At 38.7% G+C, this 21,961-nt stretch overlaps 1 protein-coding gene and 1 long non-coding RNA gene across 2 annotated transcripts in view; both read left to right on the forward strand.

Moving 5' to 3' along the window:
• Positions 1-12,788, forward strand: part of LOC138978877 (ATP-dependent DNA/RNA helicase DHX36-like) — a 49,243-nt gene extending 36,455 nt beyond the window's left edge. Inside the window, exon 28 of the mRNA XM_070351684.1 lies at positions 12,467-12,788. Within this exon, the coding sequence (XP_070207785.1) occupies positions 12,467-12,559 (93 nt within the window). The 3' untranslated portion in view covers positions 12,560-12,788. The remainder of the gene's footprint in view (positions 1-12,466) is intronic.
• On the forward strand, positions 6,536-11,752 carry LOC138978881 (uncharacterized). The gene is made up of 3 exons (XR_011459833.1): positions 6,536-7,359; positions 10,152-10,221; positions 10,406-11,752. It is a non-coding gene; the product is annotated as an uncharacterized lncRNA (long non-coding RNA).
• Positions 12,789-21,961: the final 9,173 nt, after the last annotated feature.

Consider the following 21,961-nt stretch of genomic DNA (forward strand, 5'->3'; position numbering starts at 1 on the left):
ACTTAACATTTCTTACATACTGCTTGACTAAAATCTTTACAAAAATTGACTACATTCTATACAAGAAACACTTAACAAGGGTAAAAAGAGAAACAGAATCCGTTAGTCGCCTCTTATGACATGCTGGGGAGCATCGGGTAAATTCTTCCCCCTAACCCGCGGGGGGATCTGTGGGTCCGGCATTGGGTTAACGACAGAAGATGATAAAACCTGCTCTTGTATAGGGATAGAACAGGAACTTATAAATCACTGTTGGAGATATTCGTAATGGTCTCAGGAAAGCGATTGATTCTCTGATGTGTGCAGGGAGGTATGGCGGCGTCAATGATAGGAAATAATAAAACCTGCTCTTGTATAGGGATAGAACAGGAATTTACAAATCATTGTTGTAGACATTCCTAATCGTCCCAGGACAGCGATTGATTCTCATGTGTACAGGGAGGTACGGGGTTAATGATGGGAGATAATAAAACCTGCTCTTGTAAAGAGAGAACAGGAACTTACAAATCACTGTTGTAGACATTCCTAATCTTCTCAGATATATAACATTATATACATGTACATGTAATACACGTTCAGGACAATAGCCATATTGGAGGGCTTAAATTATTATTGAGGGCAATTAATTGGTAATCATTCATGAGTGATTGATAAACGGCAACACCTGTTCTTGTAAAGAGAGAACAGAAACTTACAAAACACTGTTGTAGATATTCCCACAATCTCTCTAAAAATAAAGAGAGAACATGCAGGAACTTACAAAACACTGTTGTAGATATTCCCACAAAAAATAAAGAGAGAACAGGAACTTACAAAACACTGTTGTAGATATTCCCACAATCTCTCTAAAAATAAAGAGAGAACATGCAGGAACTTACAAAACACTGTTGTAGATATTCCCACAAAAAATAAAGAGAGAACAGGAACTTACAAAACACTGTTGTAGATATTCCCAGAATCTCTCTATAAAAATAACCATACATTAAAAAACAAACAAAAAAACAATGACAACAAAAACAGGCACACCAGTTGGAAACTGGTACTGACAATTGCAAAGACTCCAAATAATTTTTCTGAACACGCACTTCACAGCCGGCCTGTTTCCAAACATCGTAAACGCATAATAGACGTTGTTTAAACATAACTCTGTGGCAGTTCATATTCGCTGTGGAAGAGTTGTGCGCGGTAAACAACAACATACCACTTACTCACGTAATTTCCTTTTCACAGAAATCCGCGATTTCGCAGACAAATCCCATGCCTGCTTACAGATCCTGACAGAATTATTTCAGGAAAATATCTATTTCCCTACAAAAAAAATCATTTTCCAACGCCACAGTAAGTCTTGCAATACCATACAACACACTCTGATTAATAACACAACGTTCCAACAACAAAAATAGTGAATACACATGTATGATACAACAACAAAATCTTTGAAATAACCTGCTTTGGATATTTTGTTTGAAATTGAAAACCTGCTCTTGTAGAGAGAGAACAGGATCTTACAAAACACTGTTGTAGAGACCCATCTGTATACTCCTCTCTCACACAGAATAACAAGTGAGAGCTTAAATATAAACAAGAATAAAAAATAAAAAAACCGGTACAAACTTTTGCCTTAAGTTCTTGTAAAGTGAGAACTGGCAATTTGCAATCTCTGTTGCAGAATTCCCAAGTCATAATACATTCCTTTTTCTACACAGTGGAACTCCCCCCTTTAAGAACACACCCCCCCCCCCCCCCCCCCCCCCAATTTAACACTTCCCCCTTTTTCAGACCTTGATGTTTCAGATCTTTAATTCCCTTCTTAAGACTATGAATATACCCCCATTCTAAGACTCCCTCCTTTTTAAGACCCGATTTTCTAAGACTTTTGGAGGTCTTAAAAGGGGGGTTCCACTGTACGCAGGATATGTGATACACATTGGCACTGTTTAACATAGATATGGCTGAAATAAACAACATGGCTTGAATAAAGTCATAGTACCACAATTGAATTGTGATGCTAAAAACAAGGTACGAATAATCATCATGTAACAAAATATGCAACAAAAAGGGCCATATCAGGGCGGTGCTGCTTTGACATATAACGTGCGCCACACACAAGACAGTGTCTCACCCAGTCACATTATTCTGACACCGGACCAACCAGTCCTAGCACTCACCCCATAATGCCAGACGCCAGGCGGAGCAGCCACTAGATTGCCAATTTTAAAGTTTTAGGTATGACCCGGCCGGGGTTCGAACCCACGACCTCCCGATCACGGAGCGGACGCCTTACCACTAGGCCAACCGTGCCGGTAGTTGGTGGCTGCGCGTGAGAGCGATAAATAAAAAGACAAAAGAAAATGTGATAACGGCATGTTTTATGTCTCTTCATATTTACCTTCTTTTCTTTCTTTCTTTCTTTATTTGGTGTTTAACGTCGTTTTAAACCGTTCAAGGTTATATCGCGACGGGGAAAGGGGGGGGGGGGGGGGAGGGGGGATGGGATAGAGCCACTTGTCAATTGTTTCTTGTTCACAAAAGCACTAATCAAAAATTTGCTCCAGGGGCTTGTAACGTAGTACAATATATTACCTTACTGGGAGAATGCAAGTTTCCAGTACAAAGGACTCAACATTTCTTACATACTGCTTGACTAAAAATCTGTACAAAAATTGACTATACAAGAAACACTTAACAAGGGTAAAAGGAGAAACAGAATCCGTAAGTCGCCTCTTACGACATGCTGGGGAGCATCGGGTAAATTCTTCCCCCGTAACCTGCGGGGGGTCATCACACAGCTATTATAAGTGCGCGTCAAAACTTGATTTTCTCGAAGGTATAAACGCAGCCTGATGTTCGCTCACTCGGTGTGTGTTAAATATTCCAGCATGATAGCGCTTGCATGATAGCGCTCGCCCTTAAAAGTATTTATAAGGAGTGTGTGATTGTACTAATGTTAACCACACCAGGACAAATATTGGTGTGCTAAATTATGGCAAAATTAATTCTTGTTCTCTTTTTCTCTTTATAGACAAGCAAGCTAGGTAAACCCCTCTGGCCAGCTATCTCAAACCCAAGACACCCCCCTTCTACAGCACGTAATAAAAGTGGCCATTCATGATTATCATTCTCCATGTCCCTAAAAGGAACATTTCCTGTGAGGACGTGAAGGACTCCCTTGTTTCGCTTATGTTTCTCAATCTGCTTTTGCTTATAAACACAGAGTATATAACTGAAATAAGATGATGTACAAATTGCACATTAAAACTAACAGATCACCATCATCATCATCACGATCAGCATCTCATTAAACAAATCATTGTACAGCTGCTAAAAAAAAAAGAAGAAATCAATTCCCTATTTTTGCATCAAGAACAAGGAGAACAAGTATTCATATAATATATATTGGGCCTTGACACTTAGTAATTATACCTCCAAAACGACTTGAAAATGAAAACACCTGAAAAGTCTCTGTAATGGAAACATCCCGATAGCTTCTGTCAAAGGAACTCGCTGCCATACACAGCAATCTGCATACCTGTGAAGATATTGGAACAAACAAAAATGAGCCTATGGAGATCAGTTGAAGGCAGCCAATTTATGAACAGCACATGCTAAACCTACAATAAGACAATTTTACTTAATTGAATCAGATCACTATTCTATAACAGCACCATCACAATCAGCTTCAAAATCTCTGAATGGAAGTGATTGAGAACATGAGTTTAAAGGAAATAAATTAATAATAACACAAAGGAAAAAGTTCAGATTCAGAAAGGAGTTTCAAACGACGAGGTCACATATAAATTGAGATGAGATTCCTCAGGAAAAAGAAGTTGGTAACTCTTTTCCTTAGCATTGAAGCTTTGGTCAACAAACCAAACACAAACCAATTGTTCAGTTTAATTGAAAAAAAAGACAGATCCAGTGGGACATAAAGATCACCGACTCATTAAGGAAAGCCTTATCAAAAACACAGTCTCATTTTCTGTCCAAATAAAATCACAGCTCATCTTTGAACTCACTGCATACACCAAACATATTCCTCGCTGTCCATTCTTTCAGGCTGGCTTTCACCGTGTCCAACCCACACAGTCCCTTTGCAGCCGCCCTGGAGCACGACCTCAGAGTCTCCGTCACCACCTTCCCATCAACCAGCACTCTCCAGAACCTGGCTCCGGCGCCCTTTGACCTTTCCTTCCTGTACTGTTCCACGACGAGGCGTGAGCCAGGTAACACGGGACGTTGCGATGGATGACCGAGAGTGGTCAACGCCTTGAGAAAGAAAAAGTCGTCAACAACGTCTAGCTTGATCTGGTCTGACCCTCTCTTGTCCTCAAACCAGGACAACAGTTTATGAAAGTACAGGTGCGTGTCGGCGACAGCGTAAGACTGGAAAACTTGGTCGGCCGACAGGTAGGCGTTGTGCCTGGAGATCACCTGAGAAATCAGAGTGACGTTCAGCTTGTTCAAACGGTCGCACTTCCGGCCGCTACAGGGGACAAAGTCGGCTTCACAAAACCAGCGAGAAAGACTTTCCAGGACTTGTTTTGCTGGCTGGGACTCACGAATGCCCAAGTTACTGTACAGCTGGTTTCGCTGAGACGCACCTGCACCCCTGTCTTGGAACACCTCGTGTTCCTCAGCGTAGGCTTTTTCCATGAAGACGTTAACTTCTCGTATGGCGTGACACCAGGGGAGGCTACCCAGTGATCGGACATGGTGGCGGTGAATCTTTTTCACATCCAGACGCATGAACTGTTTCTCGTTTAGCAGACCATGCAACAGCGCTGCAGTGCTCTGGAAATAATCCTTCTCTGGAACGCAGCCCGCGGTAACAAAGTCTTTCCCAGCGTCTAGAAACGACGGCAAAACATGTCGATATCTCTCTGCCAGAAACTGTCCCAGTTTTATCATCCTGGTCAAAGCAGAAGGGGTCACGTCAAAGCTATCGCATTTTTCCGAAAGCGGCAGCATTTCAAACACATTCAGGCCTGATTTTGATTTTCGCAGCTGTTTGAAATCTTGGACGACCTCAGGGTAAGTTTTGACCTTGAGAGAGGGGGACTCTCTGGCGTGCTGGGAAAAGCGACAGTTCATCGACGGAGCGGGGAATCCGTCGAGGGGATTGTGACGGTGAAAACCTCTGGCGGCAACGACCAGGACGAAGGTCTTTTCCAGCACCGTTCCTTGAGGCTGAAGACCTGTGCAAATCAACCACAAAATTAATAAATAAAAATAGGATAACAATGAAAATATTACTCACAAGAAAACAACAACACAAACAATAAAATAACTACCGGTTTTGGCATAAGGTCTTAATTGGTCTTTGTCAGCAAAAATCTGTATGGAAGAAGACAGTCAAAACCTAACATTTTACACACAAAAATAGAAGGTCGGAGGAACCTAAATATAAATAAATAAATGAATAAATAAATAAATGACCAATAAATGAAAGGAAATCAGAAACCATTACACAAATAGTTTTTATCAGGCAATGACAGAATTGCAATCTTGTTAACAAAACCCCAACCAACAGATGTTGCTGGACTGTGTTCCCTTTTGGGTGTGTAATTGGCTGGCATAATACAACAATGAGGAGCTTTAAGTTCTCTCTATACATAAATCAATAACACCAAAAGTGGAATGAATGACTCTTTGAACAAAGCCTGCAGCTGTGCGACTGTGCAAAAGCAGGGGCGGATCACATCATTTTTAAGGGGGGGCTTTCCAAATTTCTTTTGGGGACAATTTGACGATGCGAAGTGTTTAGTTGAGGGCGCGAAGCGTTTGAACCTCCTTGGGGCGTCAGGGGGCATGCCTCCCGTCTCCCCGGAAAAGGTTGATAAAAACAAGGAAAATGGAGCAATCTGGTGCAATCTGAGCCACACAACTTGACCGATCTGGTGCAACCCGAGCAAGCAAATTACCCAACTACTTTCCCAAACCTTCACTAAGTAGAAGACAAATGCCGGCACCTAGGGGGGATAAAAATCAAGGAAAATGTAACAATCCGAGCCATCAGTTTTTCTTTGTTTTAAATTTGTTTTCTTCAATTTTTTCTTTTTAATTGTTTATAGGCTAGTGGGGGGGGGGGGGGGGGGTGTCCAGAAACCCTCCCTGGATATGCCCCTAAAAAGTGTTGAGTGTGAACAAAATATAGCCTAATGAAGGGTTTTAAGGTAGACTGCAGTATTATTCCCTGTTGTAAACATGCAAGGACCCCCAAGAGAGAAAAATGGGGGGGGGGGGGGGGGGGGGCTAGAGCAGAGATTTGAGTGTGTGTGGGAGACCATACAGTGGCTCTTTTCATCACAACCAAGCAGCTGCCAGTGGTTTCAAAAGGATCATTCATTTCACTGAATCCTGCTTTCTGTCTCGGGAGTGTTTGGCTTTGGTTTCTTAGTTGCAATAGGCATACAGTTTGATAGCAGCATTCAAGTCCGTTCGGATAGTCCACGAAAATAAATTCTTTAAAAATGTCTCATTTTATGTCCGGAGGAAAAGTTATATGATCACAAGCATACAGTGTTAATCAAATTACATACATAGGTCATTCTCAAAAACATGTGTGGTATGATAGTGACCCAATTGCTCGAGCTATTATTTGGCTGTATTGAATTAAAAACTGAGATGAATGATTGTTATTGACTCCATTTGTATTAAAGAAACAAATTTTATATGATTCTGTGAGTTGTTGTGGTTTTCTTGTTAAAAATATCGATCCTAGTCACAAAATATGGCCAAACCAACATGGCGGATTTGTGACATGATTGTGCCTGCTTTAAACAAATAGTTATTGTGACCACAAACATTAATATTTTGACAAATAAAGTACATCAAATTGATACACAGTCATCCTTTTACAATCACATCAAGAAAAAAGTACGTTTTTTATTTACTACAAGTAAAAAAAGGGGCACATTAAATACCCATCGCGGTCGCGACGCTTGGTTTCTGAGTTTTGCCCAAATTTAAAAACTTCATGCACAAACAACTAAACATTGTAATGCGTGCACTTAAATACACACAGATGAAGAAAACCGATTGCAACATTAAGATACATCGATTGATGACGTCCGCTGTTCTAATCCTCGTACGTAATTAATTTTGCCTGAAGAGGAGCATCGTTTCCGTTTTTCACCGTCGCGACCGATCAACAAAAAGCGGCTGAGAAATCTATGACCTACATTCACTTACCGAGATTTTCCCCCCAGCGCTGACTCATTCATAAAAACATCCCTGGCATCTAATTTTTCCCGCCGAAAGAACACAGTGATGATAAATCCTCAGCTGCTGTCCTTTTGTCTTCTGCTTGTTGCGTGAGTGTCGCGACCGAGTGCTTAGTGCCGACTGCATCTATTCAAGGTGAGTTTACTGGCTTCTATCTTCATTCTTAATCGTTTGAAAAGTAACATTCTCTTCCCAATGTATTGTTGTTTCGTCAGTTGTTCTTTAAATTAACTTAAAACCTCATTGTGTACTTAGAAATGCATGTGTTTTCACGTACTCGCCAATTTTGTCAAATGTCGTCTGCTACTCTTGATTGTTATCGGCGGACACGTTTTGTCAGTTTTAAGAAAAGACCCTTTCAAATCACCCAAAAAAAGAACAGGAAAATATTTTACTTTAAATACTGAAAGTGGTTGTTCATATGCAGTTCGGGAATATTAAACGAAATCTAAGTAGATTTATTTTAAGTTGTACAACGTCGCGGTCAAGACCGGAAACGTACGCACTATGGTATCTTGTGCCGACCGACGCACTCATAGAAAGTTTATTTCTCTTTCTTTGTTTAAAAAAATGTTCAGTGCATTTCATTTGGAACAATTACAAACATATTTGCAACATAGTTGTAGAATTTTGTTTTTTTATCTGTAGTTTGGGGTTTTGTTCTCGTAGATAGCAAAAATTCCGACAGAGCGTGTTAGTAGTGACGGGAATTCAGGGCTCTATGGTATCTTGTCTCGACCGATAGATCCAGTAACTTGGACAGACCTATGTCGCGTGTTTTGTCTGTTATTCATGATGTTAATTAGTATGTATCACTTGGCAGTCCCATTAAAAATGCAAACCAATATATTACTATTCTGTTAGTTATCTCACATAATAACTGTTGGCCGTAAAACACTCAAACCATATTGGTCGAGACAGGAAATGTAATCAATTTGGTTTCTTGTCATGACCGATCATTTGTCATGATAAATTATCCCTTTCTCTATTTTCATTTGTTCTTGTGTTGATGTCTGAGAAGCGATTGTCTACACAATCGTTGTCTGACTTCAGTGATTCACATTACATACTGTTGCAAGCTAATCCTCATTTTCGCTGTGACGTTTAGTTTAGAACTTAGCTCGGTCGTGAGCGGAACTCACTGTTCGGCGTTTCTCGTCACAACTAAGTACGTCTGACATCTAATCATGTTTCGCTGTATTTTTTTTTAATCTAAAGGGAAACAAAGCTGCTTTATTGTTTTAAAATAAAGTTTGTTACAAAATCCGTTTGTATGCTCCTAGTTATGCTTACTAATTTTGTTTTAAAACTAATGAATCTTTTAGTCTATGATCGGTTGTGACAGAAACCAAATCATGGGATTGGATATTTTGCTTTTGGTTGCTGTTGTTATTGTTGACCTCTATATTTACACTCATTGCACCATTCCACATAGGAATTCATGAGACGCCAAGATACTGGATCCCAATATGGAACCACGCAGATGTGGACGACTTGCAAAAACAAGAAGGGCAAAGCCCATACGACTCACATGCTTTACACATTTTTCCTACCAAAATACATGTGACCTTGACCCAAGGTCAAGGTCATCCAAGGTCATGCAACACAAAGCTGTTAATTCAAGACATAGGAAGTACAATGGTGCTTATTGGCTCTTTCTACCATGAGATATGGTCACTTTTAGTGGTTCACTACCTTATTTTGGTCACATTTCATAAGGGTCAAAGTGACCTTGACCTTGATCATATGTGACCGAATGTGTCTCATGATGAAAGCATAACATGTGCCCCACATAATTTTTAAGTTTGAAACAGTTATCTTCCATAGTTCAGGGTCAAGGTCACTTCAAAATATGTATACAATCCAACTTTGAAGAGCTCCTGTGACCTTGACCTTGAAGCAAGGTAAACCAAACTGGTATCAAAAGATGGGGCTTACTTTGCCCTATATATCATATATAGGTGAGGTATTGAATCTCAAAAACTTCAGAGAAAATGGGAAAAATATGAAAAATAGCTGTTTTTTAGGCAACATTTATGGCCCCTGCGACCTTGACCTTGAAGCAAGGTCAAGATGCTATGTATGTTTTTTGGGGCCTTGTCATCATACACCATCTTGCCAAATTTGGTACTGATAGACTGAATAGTGTCCAAGAAATATCCAACGTTAAAGTTTTCCGGACGGACGGACGGACGGACGACTCGGGTGAGTACATAGACTCACTTTTGCTTCGCATGTGAGTCAAAAAGGGCAAAGCCTACAGCAACTGAATCTTCAACCCCTACCCCTACCCACATCCCCATCCCTCCTAAAAAAACAGCTTTGTCTCATGCTGAGAGGTGTAAAGCTTACAGGCAGAAAATTAAGGAAGACTCAGACAAGTATCACAAGCACTTGATTGAGAACAAAGAAAAATGCAAAGCCTACAGACAAAATCTATCTGAAGAGATAAAGGCAGATCAAAGACTCAAAAATACACTTAGAAAGCAAAAATAGAGGTTATGACAATAAATTAATAGTAATTACAATTGTTGAATAACAGTTATATGAAAATATGATATGAGAATGAAAATAACTGCTTTTAAGTATTAAATTGATAAATAGCATTTTATAAGATATTTAGCCAACATGCTTTAAATCTCTCTCTCAGGCAATCTCTCTCTCTCTCTCTCTCTCTCTCTCTCTCTCTCTCTCTCTCTCTCTCTCTCTCTCTCTCTCTCTCTCTCTGTCCCCCTCTCTCTCTGTCTGTCTCTCTCTCTCTCTCTCTCTCTCACACATAAAAGTGACATAAATAAGCCGGCTATTATTACGAGTTTTAATGCAGAACTATAGTATAATTTGACTTTACAACCACAGTCGGTATTGTTTCAATGAGCCTTTTATCCTTAACACTATTTATATACTTCAACTTGTTCCAACTATGCCAGCACAAAGCCAGGAGACTTCCTGTTGGTTGCCGTGCCAAAGGACAAGACAGCAGTCCAGTGTGTTGCCCAGGTAAATAAGAGACTGATAGGACAAACAGCATTTTTGATTCTGATAGGAAAAACAGCGTTTTTGTTTTAATGTGACTGACTTACACTTTAATTAAAAAAATGAAGGTTTTTAATTATGTTTCCGTTTTTACTTTCAGTGCAAGAACATCACATTATGATTTAATATTAATCTTAACCTGTTTCAGATCACGAAGAAGACTCCAGAGGGAGACTGGGGGGTGTACCTGAAGGATGTTGGGGAAGGGAAGTGGAAATGGCCACACAAGGCCACAGAATTTTTCATTCCCCAGACTGACATCCAGCGTGTCTTCAGGGAGGAGGACTACACCATGAAGATGGAGCACAGGGCCGTTATCTACACATTTACATAGAATTAGTGTATTGTGTTGATGATGGATGTCTCCCTTCATCAGGAATGACACAGCAGGTCATACCTGTATGTGTGATAGCGAACTATGTGTTACCACATAACCCTAAATATCATTACCTATTTGAAATACATTCAGTGAGCTCCTTCTTACCTTATGTTCCCTAGAGTCATATTAAGTGCCTTTCTGTGAAATTTTGTTTTGTTTTGGGGTTTTTTTTGAGTATGGGTTCCATGTCACAACCGACACGGTTTCTGTGTCCCAACCGACACATTTCACTTATATTAAGTGTTAAAATATAGATTACTACAATTATTGTACAAAAATATGTGCTATGTGTCATGAATATGATTGAATGGTTAACATTTATTCAAATTTGGCGTCTTTGTGGTGGTGAACTGAATGAAAAATAAACTTCAAATGAGCGGATACAAAACTGTCTTATATTGTTATTGGAAAATGAGCTAGTAGTGTTTTTTATCAATGATCCCTATACTTTTTATTGTTGGGTGTGTTTTATTTATGATTTAAAAGACATTTTGCAGTGGTTTTTTTAGGTATTTTATCATGAAGCACTTTTTTATGCTACTTTTGGTTTCCGTGTCACAACCGACACGGGGATAAAAATAGAATTTTTATTCTTCAAATACAAGGAAATGGGTTGGTCAATTATATTTTTTTTTACAGCATATAATGTGTGCTAAAGTGCTCTATTACATGACTAAAGTGCATTAAGTTCCATTGACATTTATTTTTGAATGTCTATGTCACAAAAACAGCACAGGTTTCTGAGAATGACCTACATACGTGCTTACAGAATTTTTTTTTTAAATTTTCATGATGTAAATAGCATTAAAATTAATCTGTATACCCTGTTGCAGCAATTAATTACACACATTTTTTTTCTTCCTGGTTTAATGCTTCTTCCAAAAACAAAAAACTAAACAAAGATACCAATTAATGCAGCATTCGATCCGCTAATAAATGCTGAATATACAGGAAGCACATATTCACCTCTTTATCAGGCGACCTCTAATTTTTAACCTGACCGATAACAGACAACAAACTACAATACATAATCATTGCCAGAACAAGGTAACGCAGACAGAACGGAGCTTGAACGCCAAACAAATGATAACTATCAGAAGTATCTGGTCGAATAATGCCAGGCCAATTTTAATCATGGAAAAGCCTGAATAATCGACATTAGAACGAGAATGAGCACATTTCGTGTTACGCTTCCTGATTGGCATCATATCCATTACCATGACAACAGCTGTGAATGAAATCAGCAACACCAGCTTGTGGATCGGACAGCCTAAAACTGTGTTCAACCAGGATCTAGGAAAATGGACCTCGACTGCGTTTTCCTGACAGACTAACTTTTTTGTTTTTTTAACTATCGATACATGTACAGAACTTTGACTTTAAAAAATCAGAAAAACCCAGGACTTAAACAAGAGGGACTTTTAAATAGGGGGGAGGGGGATTTCTTAAAAAGAACGGCCCCACTTTCTTAGTGATGTACATCTTCTCTCTCTGTCTTTCTATCTCAGTATCTGTGAAGACAATGTAAACATTTTGATAACCAAAATTTGTTGGGAATATTTTTAATGATTCTGTTCTCTTATTGCTAATGACAATTAATGAATTATGCTCAGAAGTCTCAACCTCTCCTGGCCACTGAGTTTTCGTTTTTCTTTCTCTCTCTCTTTTTTTTTTTAGATGGTCAGCACAGTTGTGACAGAACAATTTAGACACTTTAAGCTTTGGTTGTTTTTAGGTTTCAGTTCATAATGGCAGACCAACCAACCCCCTCCCCACCCAAAACAGATTTCCTTTCAGTTTCTAGCGTCATGAGCTATGTTCATTTTTCAGTCACCTTCAAATCCTGCCGTCTGGCGACCTCCTGGGTGGCAAAGCTGGAGGATGTTGAGAAAGGTTGAGTCATCCTGTCGAAAACTGTGCTGAGAAGTTCTGTGAGATGCCTTTGGGGGGTAGAGATTTTCTGCTGAGTTGGCAGGCAAAATCTGGAATGTTGTGACCTCATTCTTAAGACCTTGACCTTCCCCCAGATAGTGTGACACCGTGCATCCTGGAACCAAAAAAAAATAAAAATACATACACATCCAAAACACTTGTGGTGACAAAGTTGTGTGTGTGTGTGTGTGTGTGTATTTGTCTGCCCGGTCTGTTGTTCTGTCTGTGCATATCTGGGTTTAAATCCCTCATACGTGTGACATACCACTCATTTCATAACAATATCGTTCACTCCACAGTGCCTGGCAGTGACCTAATTTTCCACTGCCCGTGACGCCGAGTCACCGAGATAAACGTCATTCTTAGAATACTTGGAAGAATTTTAAGAATGTACATGTATGTCACGATATGCTTTCTAGGGTGATGTCTCTTTGCCTTGACGTCAAACTCAAAGATTACACGAGCTAGGCCTTCAATCTGGGCGCTTCGACTGAGGGACGTTTGGAGCAATAGACACGCAAGTACAGTATGTAGGATAAACAGAATACTTCATGGCTTCCTATGAACAGTTTTAAACTCGTTATGTTTTCAAATATTGAAAAGGTCGCTTTCGCTCACAATTCAATATTTAAAAACACAACTCGTGTAAAACTGGTATCACATAGGAAGCCATGTAGTAATAATAATATTCTCTACATCTTAAATATGGTCAAGGCTCAGGAGGTGACACCAATGAGTGTGACATGCAAGAACAAATTTCAATGTTATTACAAGCTGACAATTTCCTGACAATTTACTAGGTATGGTCATGCTAAACTTCTACGAAAAATGTTTTTCACACTTGAGCCATCGTTTAGATGTATTTACAAAAATAATATCAATGTTCAAACATAACATGACGCCATCACAATTTCAGATTCAGGCAATTTAATGATCCAAGAACAAACAAAAAGAAATGTTGGTGGTGTTTCTTTATTGCTAGACCACACATCCATCAATACAAACAAGATAAGCAGGTAAGAATCTCTAATTGGGTCAAATACCTGAGCTTGAAATTGCTTAAACATAACATGACACCAAAACACTAAGTCAAAATGCAGCATGGAGTTCAAAGACAAAATACTATCAATACTAAGTCCAAAACAGAAAACATAGATAATGTTTGTGTGTCTCCAAAATATCATAATGAAAATACTAATTATAGTCATCAAATTAAATCAATAATAGAGCCATCCTTCACTGGATGCTGCGTAATACCCGAAAATGCCAAAAATTAAACCAAGAACACGCCCAAATCAATCATTTTGGCATTAAATAATAATAAAACATTGTTACATACATTATTTCCTTTGCCAAAAAAAAAAAAAAGTGGATGTGTTACCTTGTCTTTAAATGAGAGGGAAAAAAGAAAAAGTAGCCATGCTTGAACATAACATGACGCCGTGACAAAAGATAAACTTACATCATCTGGAGCTATAGATGCAAATAAAATATCAAATTCAGAAGCCATTGTGTGCATAGCGTTGGTAGCTACATTGCACAGTTAACTGCATAGCCAAGTCACAACCTTAGAAAAAGTTATTCTGAAATTAAAACACTTAAACATAACTTGACGCCATGAAACATAACATGACGCCGTGACACAGTCTTAATCAGGCTAAAGTGGCAAAACCAAACATAATAAAAGAACAGGAGGACAGCTATCTACATGCAGCGATCAGGTAGGTAATTATTAGCCACCAAATAATCTGATGTGTAAACTTAATCTTTTATGTTTGCACAGAAAATGTGCTGTTTGAGCATAACATGACGCCATGAAACATAACATGACACCGTGACAAAAGATAAAATTACATCCTCTGGAACTATGGGTGTAAGTAAGCCATCCAATTCAGATGCCATTGTGTGCACATAAAAGGCTGCTACAGAGCTAAGTTCACTGAATAGGTGAGGGGCAACCTTAGAAAAAGTTTTTGTACCATGAAAAAATGCCCAAACATAACTAAGACCATGTTCAAACCAATTAAAAGGAAAAAATGTATAGTCTACATTTACCTGTACAAAATGCTAGATAAAAAGGAAAGCTAGATGAAAATAGACTAAGAAACTATAAAAATTAAACTCAATATTACACTACAACACTGTGACAGTTCAAGCTGACACCGATGTGTTATGTTGTGTTTGGACATGGATCACACTAACTACAACAAAAACGTGGTTTCTATGGGGGGGAAAGTTATTTGAAACAGATAATATCAATATTAAATTCTACATCTGTTTTTCTTTACCAAAAATAAAATAAGTAAAAAACCGAGTGCCCAAACCTAACATTACACCAGCCGTGGCAGCAGAGATCGACTGTGCATAGCGTCAAGTTATGTTTGGACATAAAACTAGCACTCGGCGATCAGACACAATAAGGGTCTACAAGTTCAGACCCAATGATGATGTTAATTCATAGTATTCAATCTGCCACAAAAATTAGTGTATGTTAGAAGACATTTAGTTGAACGAGTTTAAACATAACGCTGACGACCTCGGACTTGGTGTAAAGTTGCGTTTGATCTCCTGCATCCCATAATATCAACCACGTATCTTGTAAATCGCAGTAAATGACTTTTAGGGGTACTTCACGAAGTGATTTCATGAAGGGATGCATCATTGATGGTTGAAAACGTACTTTGCTCTATCAAACCAAAAACGCAACAGTGACACCACATGATCGGCATGAATGCACATGACAAAGCAAAAATTGACAAATGTAGGAACGTAGGAAAGTGTTGATGAAAGCACAACTATTCAGACAGGATCTCTAGTTTTATCAGAGAAACAGAACTCAGCACTCGAAAGCCTAATGTGGTCATTACTTCATATTCTATCCATAATTTCGCTGGATTTGCACAAACTCAACAAATGACGCCAAAATAAAAACCTTACCTTTCGGCCTATCCTCGGCGTCCATCGCGCGCTTTGTCTTCAAATGGCGCAATATTCTAAATTGGAGTGGTTTTCACTTCCATGCCGGATTAATCTCCAAAAAATGGAGTGAAAAATACACATATACATTGTTCCTTTTTCGTGTCCAAACGCAACGGTTTGTTGACACCATATCGCTTCCGCAAAATCAATGTAAATTTCTTGCTGCATCAGAGTTTAAAATGTTCGCTTGCTGATTAATCCAAGAACTAAAACATAAAATCTTTCAGATTAGAGGTTAATCACGTGTGTTGGATGCGGATATTTCTTTCAAGTTAACATCGATCGCTATCACCCAAACATGACACCACGCGTTGCGTTTGAGCACGATTGATGACGCTCTATATAAACAAGAAACGAACAAATATTTGACACGCACGTAACGTCAATAGGAATTGATAACGTTTTAAGAATTCGGAAATCAATAAATTGACTCTTGATTCGATCTTGTTATGGTGAAAAATGCCGTCTGAAGTGACACACAGGTATGTCTGTCACGTTTTTCTTCCACCACGATCGTCGATTTTTCATTAAAAAAAATTGTTTTTTAATGACAGAAAGCAAGTTTAACTCATTTTATGTCATCACACGAAGCTTTGATTATATAAGAACAAGTGACAACAGTTTGATTTCATTAATTCTTTATCTTCAACCTTAGAATCGCAGTCAAAAATGCCAGCTGGTGATTTCTGCACTCGAGCCACCTCCTGAGCCTTGACCATATACATGTATGTATGGGGCGATTTATATAGCGCTTGACGTTCTCTAAGCGCTTTACATATTAATTTCTGCCGTGTGAGATGGAATTTTTTACTCAATATATCACGCATTCACATCGGCCAGTAAATCTCAAGCCAATTAAGGCGAATATTTACTTTTCACGGCCTATTATTCCAAGTCACATGGGTATTTGGTGGACAATCCCTATGCCTGTACAATTTTGCCAGGAAAGACCCTTTTGTCAATCGTGGGATCTTTAACGTGCACACCCCAATGTAGTGTACACGAAGGGACCTCGGTTTTTCGTCTCATCCGAAAGACTAGCACTTATAAGTGTGTATCCTTGTATCTCTGACGAATACATGTAGCTCTGGCTTTTAAAAGTAAAACCTCCAAACACGAAAATTCACAGTTCAAATCCCTCTCATAAAGCATGGAAACATGCAATCGCTAACACCAAAACTGACTGTGTCAGTAGTATTCACGTACAAATCAAAGGCTATATAGTAACAGTAAAACATTGTCACTTGTCAGATGAAATAATTGTCACGAACAGAAAACAAAGTCTGAGATGGTGTTAACACAAACTGAGCCGGTTTAAACCTGTGCCAACAGATTGTTGACAGTGACTGTCAATGATATATTATATAAAAATTATGACCATAAAAAACCCCCTTTTAACACCCCCCCCCCCCCCCCCCCCCCAATTCAAGACTCTATCCCTTTTAAGATCTGATTTAAATTTCTAAGGCCAAAAAAAAAATAGGTCTGTTTACGGTAACATAGGCCAAAAAAATAGGGTCGGTAGGTCGGGATTTTCTTTTCTTTTTTTTTTTTTTTCCCCAAAAAAACATTTTTACGCTATTTTGCAAAAAAAACAAAAAATTTTTTTTCCCCCCCAAATGCCAAAAAAAAGTCTAGGGTCGCGCGAAAAAAATAGGGTCAGTCGGGTTACCGTAAACAGACTATTTTTTTTTGTTGGCCTAAGCAGATTGTCTGTTCATACTCATAGCCTGTGTAAATTTACCCCCATTTTCAGACTCCCTCCTTTTTAAGACCTGATTTTCTCAGATTCGTTTAGGTCTTAAACGGGGGTTTCCAGTGTGTACACCATAACACTAACAGCACGCAGTAACACCGAATGACTCGCACTCTCAACTTACATTACTGTTCAAACTTTGACTGTGAATTTTGAAGGAACAGACAAACTTTACAACAACACATTTTTTTTAAAAGTCACTGATCAAATGTTTATATAATTATATATTAATGTGTATGCAGTGGTTGTAAAGATTTGCAGTAATTTGATTTCAACACACACACACCACCGCACATACACACACGCACCTGCGCACGCATACACACACACACACTAGCTGGGCTGTGAGTTTCCTTGCAGTACAGTGTAACCCCCCCGTTTAAGACCCCCCCCCCCCAATTTAAGACTCGATCCCTGACCTTTTCTTAGACTTTCTGTTCATAGCCTCTGTAATTTGACCCCTATTTTAAGACCCCCTCCTTGTTAAGACCTGATTTTCTCAGATTTTTGGAGGTCTTAAACAGGGGGTTCCACTCTACTAGTTTAGTTTAGTTTGTTGGGACAGAAATACAGCAGGCCGTGAGGCTCAAAAAGCGTTCCATCATTCTTCACCAACGTTAGTAATGGGATAATGGGTCTGCACTCTTAACTATAATTCATCAAAATGTGACATTCACCAATCAGATTTTTGAAGGAATCAACATGTGGTACTCTGTTCACAGTTGTTGAGTGCAAGAGTACTAAATAGTTCAAGTCTGACACGAAATATGGACAGCAGCTAACTATGGGAACTCACTTTCCCAAGGAAAAGGAGGAATTAAGTTCCCCGAATGGCATGAGGAAAACTATAAAGAACAGTATGTACCCACACTTCATGACGTTCGTTTCACCACATATTGTTTAGTAGTAGTAGGAGTAGTAGTGGTTAGGGACTGGATTGGTATCCATAAGCCTCACAGCTCTTTTTTTCGCGTCCCATCTCATTATCAAATATGTTGCAGGTCAATCATATTAACATGCTCAAAGTCGTATTTACTCAATATCAATTATCGTACAAATAAAGTGACTCAGTCATAAGTTTTTGTATGTCCAGCAGATTTTTGAAAGTGTTAAATATAACTTAATAGTTTGTGCATTTTTTTACAACATCAGATTCAGACAGTACGTGGTGTTCCATGATGGTGCAACTCAGTTAGAAAAGGAATGTTTCCGGATATTAGTTTTACTAAAGAAACCCATGCTCACCATTCAATGAAGGCGATGTGGTGCTTCCACACACAAAAATGCATCGTCATTTATTCCCTCGGGAGGGAAGCCTGATTTCAGCAAACTGTCGGAGGCTTATTTAAATCAAAAATGAGAAGTGACAGCTGACAAAATAAATGCTATAAAAAGCGACGATAAAGATGACAATTATGACGTTGAGGATGATGAATGAAACACACAGACACTCACACAAAATGCCTAATTAAGTTGATGGCCACAAGCAACAAGCAGACGATACACAAAGCAGTCACTTACCACAGAGAAATATTAAGACAAGTACGCTGGCACCCAACTGATCGTCCATGTTTCACCTCCATGAATGCCGACTTTCACTGACACTTCGCGCTTCGAACGGCTATTACATCCAACAGGATCCCGCCTTCGCCATGGGTTCAGTAGAACACCATTACCATTCAACGAAAAAACGCCACGCCGATTTGGAAAGGATCTTCGTGACGAAATCTCACAGCGTAGACTGTGTGCGATCTGCCGGCCATGTGACAATGATATGACCTTGACCTTACAAAGTTAAAGGGGTCCACGAGTTTTGGTAAGAAAAGCGCACATAAGCTTACTACACAACATTGAAAAGAAAAGAAATATCAGTAGCTGGCAGAATTAGTAACCTACGGAATCTAAGCAGGATATCGGCGATTTTACGTTTCATAACCGTTGAAACTGGTTTAAGTTGCCTACGTGAGGTCCAGCACACCATGACTGAAATCAGTTCGTTCTACACAGGCGCACGCAAACGAAAGAAAATTAACATGTGAAGGTTACGGTTTCGGAGTGGCAGCGGTGAATAAGGAACTTTTTTGAAAGGTAAAAAAAAAAGAAGGGGGGGAAAAAATAAGTAAAAACAGGAAAGAAACAAGTCGCGTAAGGCGAAAATACAACATTTAGTCAAGTAGCTGTCGAACTCACAGAATGAAACTGAACGCAATGCCATTTTTCAGCAAGACCGTATACTCGTAGCATCGTCAGTCCACCGCTCATGGCAAAGGCAGTGAAATTGACAAGAAGAGCGGGGTAGTAGTTGCGCTAAGAAGGATAGCACGCTTTTTTGTACCTCTCTTTGTTTTAACTTTCTGAGCGTGTTTTTAATCCAAACATATCATATCTATATGTTTTTGGAATCAGGAACCGACAAGGAATAAGATGAAAGTGTTTTTAAATTGATTTCGACAATTTAATTTTGATAATAATTTTTATATATTTAATTTTCAGAGCTTGTTTTTAATCCAAATATAACATATTTATATGTTTTTGGAATCAGAAAATGATGGAGAATAAGATGAACGTAAATTTGGATCGTTTTATAAATTTTTATTTTTTTTTACAATTTTCAGATTTTGAATGACCAAAGTCATTAATTAATTTTTAAGCCACCAAGCTGAAATGCAATACCGAAGTCCGGGCTTCGTCGAAGATTACTTGACCAAAATTTCAACCAATTTGGTTGAAAAATGAGGGCGTGACAGTGCCGCCTCAACTTTCACGAAAAGCCGGATATGACGTCATCAAAGACATTTATCAAAAAAATGAAAAAACGTTCGGGGATTTCATACCCAGGAACTCTCATGTCAAATTTCATAAAGATCGGTCCAGTAGTTTAGTCTGAATCGCTCTACACACACACACACACACACACACACGCACAAACACCACGACCCTCGTCTCGATTCCCCCCTCTACGTTAAAACATTTAGTCAAAACTTGACTAAATGTAAAAACAAGTCGCGTAAGGCGAAATTACAACATTTAGTCAAGCTGTCGAACTAACAGAATGAAACTGAACTCACTGCATTTTTACAGCAAGAGCGTATACTCGTAGCATCGTCAGTCCACCGCACGATGCACAGGCAGTGAAATTGACAAGAAGAGCGGGGTAGTAGTTGCGCTGAGAAGGATAGCACGCTTTTCTTTATCTCTATTCTTTTTAACTTTCGGAGCGTGTTTTTAATCCAACCATATCACATCTATATGTTTTTGGAATCAGGAACCCACAAGGAATAAGACGAAATTGTTTTTAAATCGATTTTGGAGAAAAAAATGTAGTAATAATTTTTATATTTTTAATTTTCAGAGCTTGTTTTTAATCCGAATATAACATATTTATATGTTTTTGGAATCAGAAAATGATGAAGAATAAGATAAACGTAAATTTGGATCGTTTTAAAAACATTTTTTTTTTTTACAATTTTCAGATTTTTAATGACCAAAGTCATTAATTAATTTTTAAGCCACCAAGCTGAAATGCAATACCGAAGTCCGGCCTTCGTCGAAGATTGCTGGGCCAAAATTTCAATCAATTTGATTGAAAAATGAGGGTGTGACAGTGCCGCCTCAACTTTTACAAAAAGCCGGATATGACGTCATCAAAGGTATTTATCGAAAAAAAGAAAAAAAACGTCCGGGGATATCATACCCAGGAACTCTCATGTAAAATTTCATAAAGATCGGTCCAGTAGTTTGGTCTGAATCGCTCTACACACACACACACACAGACACACACACACACACACACACACACACACACACACACACACACACACACACACACACACACACACACACACACACACACACATACACCACAACCCTCGTCTAATCGCATTTAGTCAAAACTTGACTAAATATAAGAAAGAAAAACAAGTCGCGTAAGGCGAAATTACTACATTTAGTCAAGCTGTGGAACTCACAGAATGAAACTGAACGTAGTCCGCCGCTAGTGCAAAAGTCAGTGACAGTTACGAGCCTGTTTGGCGCGGTAGCGGTTGCGCTGTGCTTCATAGCACGCCGCGCTTTACTGTACCTCTCTTCGTTTTAACTTTCTGAGCGTGTTTTTAATCCAAACATATCATATCTATATGTTTTTAGAATCAGGAACCGACAAGGAATCAGATGAAATTGTTTTTAAATCGATTTCGGAAAGTTAATTTTGATCATAATTTTTATATTTTTAATTTTCAGAGCTTGTTTTTAATCCAAATATAACATATTTATATGTTTTTGGAATCAGAACATGATAAAGAATAAGATGAACGTAAATTTGGATCGTTTTATCAAAAAATTTTTTTTTACAATTTTCAGATTTTGAATGACCAAAGTCATTAATTAATTTTTAAGCCACCAAGCTGAAATGCAATACCGAAGTCCGGCCTTCGTCGAAGATTGCTTGGCCAAAATTTCAATCAATTTGATTGAAAAATGAGGGTGTGACAGTGCCGCCTCAACTTTTACAAAAAGCCGGATATGACGTCATCAAAGACATTTATCGAAAAAAAGAAAAAAACTTCCGGGGATATCATTCCCAGGAACTCTCATGTCAAATTTCATAAAGATTGGTCCAGTAGTTTAGTCTGAATCGCTCTACACACACACACGCACAG

Source organism: Littorina saxatilis, linkage group LG10, assembly GCF_037325665.1.
Source record: "Littorina saxatilis isolate snail1 linkage group LG10, US_GU_Lsax_2.0, whole genome shotgun sequence".
NCBI classification, from domain to species: domain Eukaryota; kingdom Metazoa; phylum Mollusca; class Gastropoda; order Littorinimorpha; family Littorinidae; genus Littorina; species Littorina saxatilis.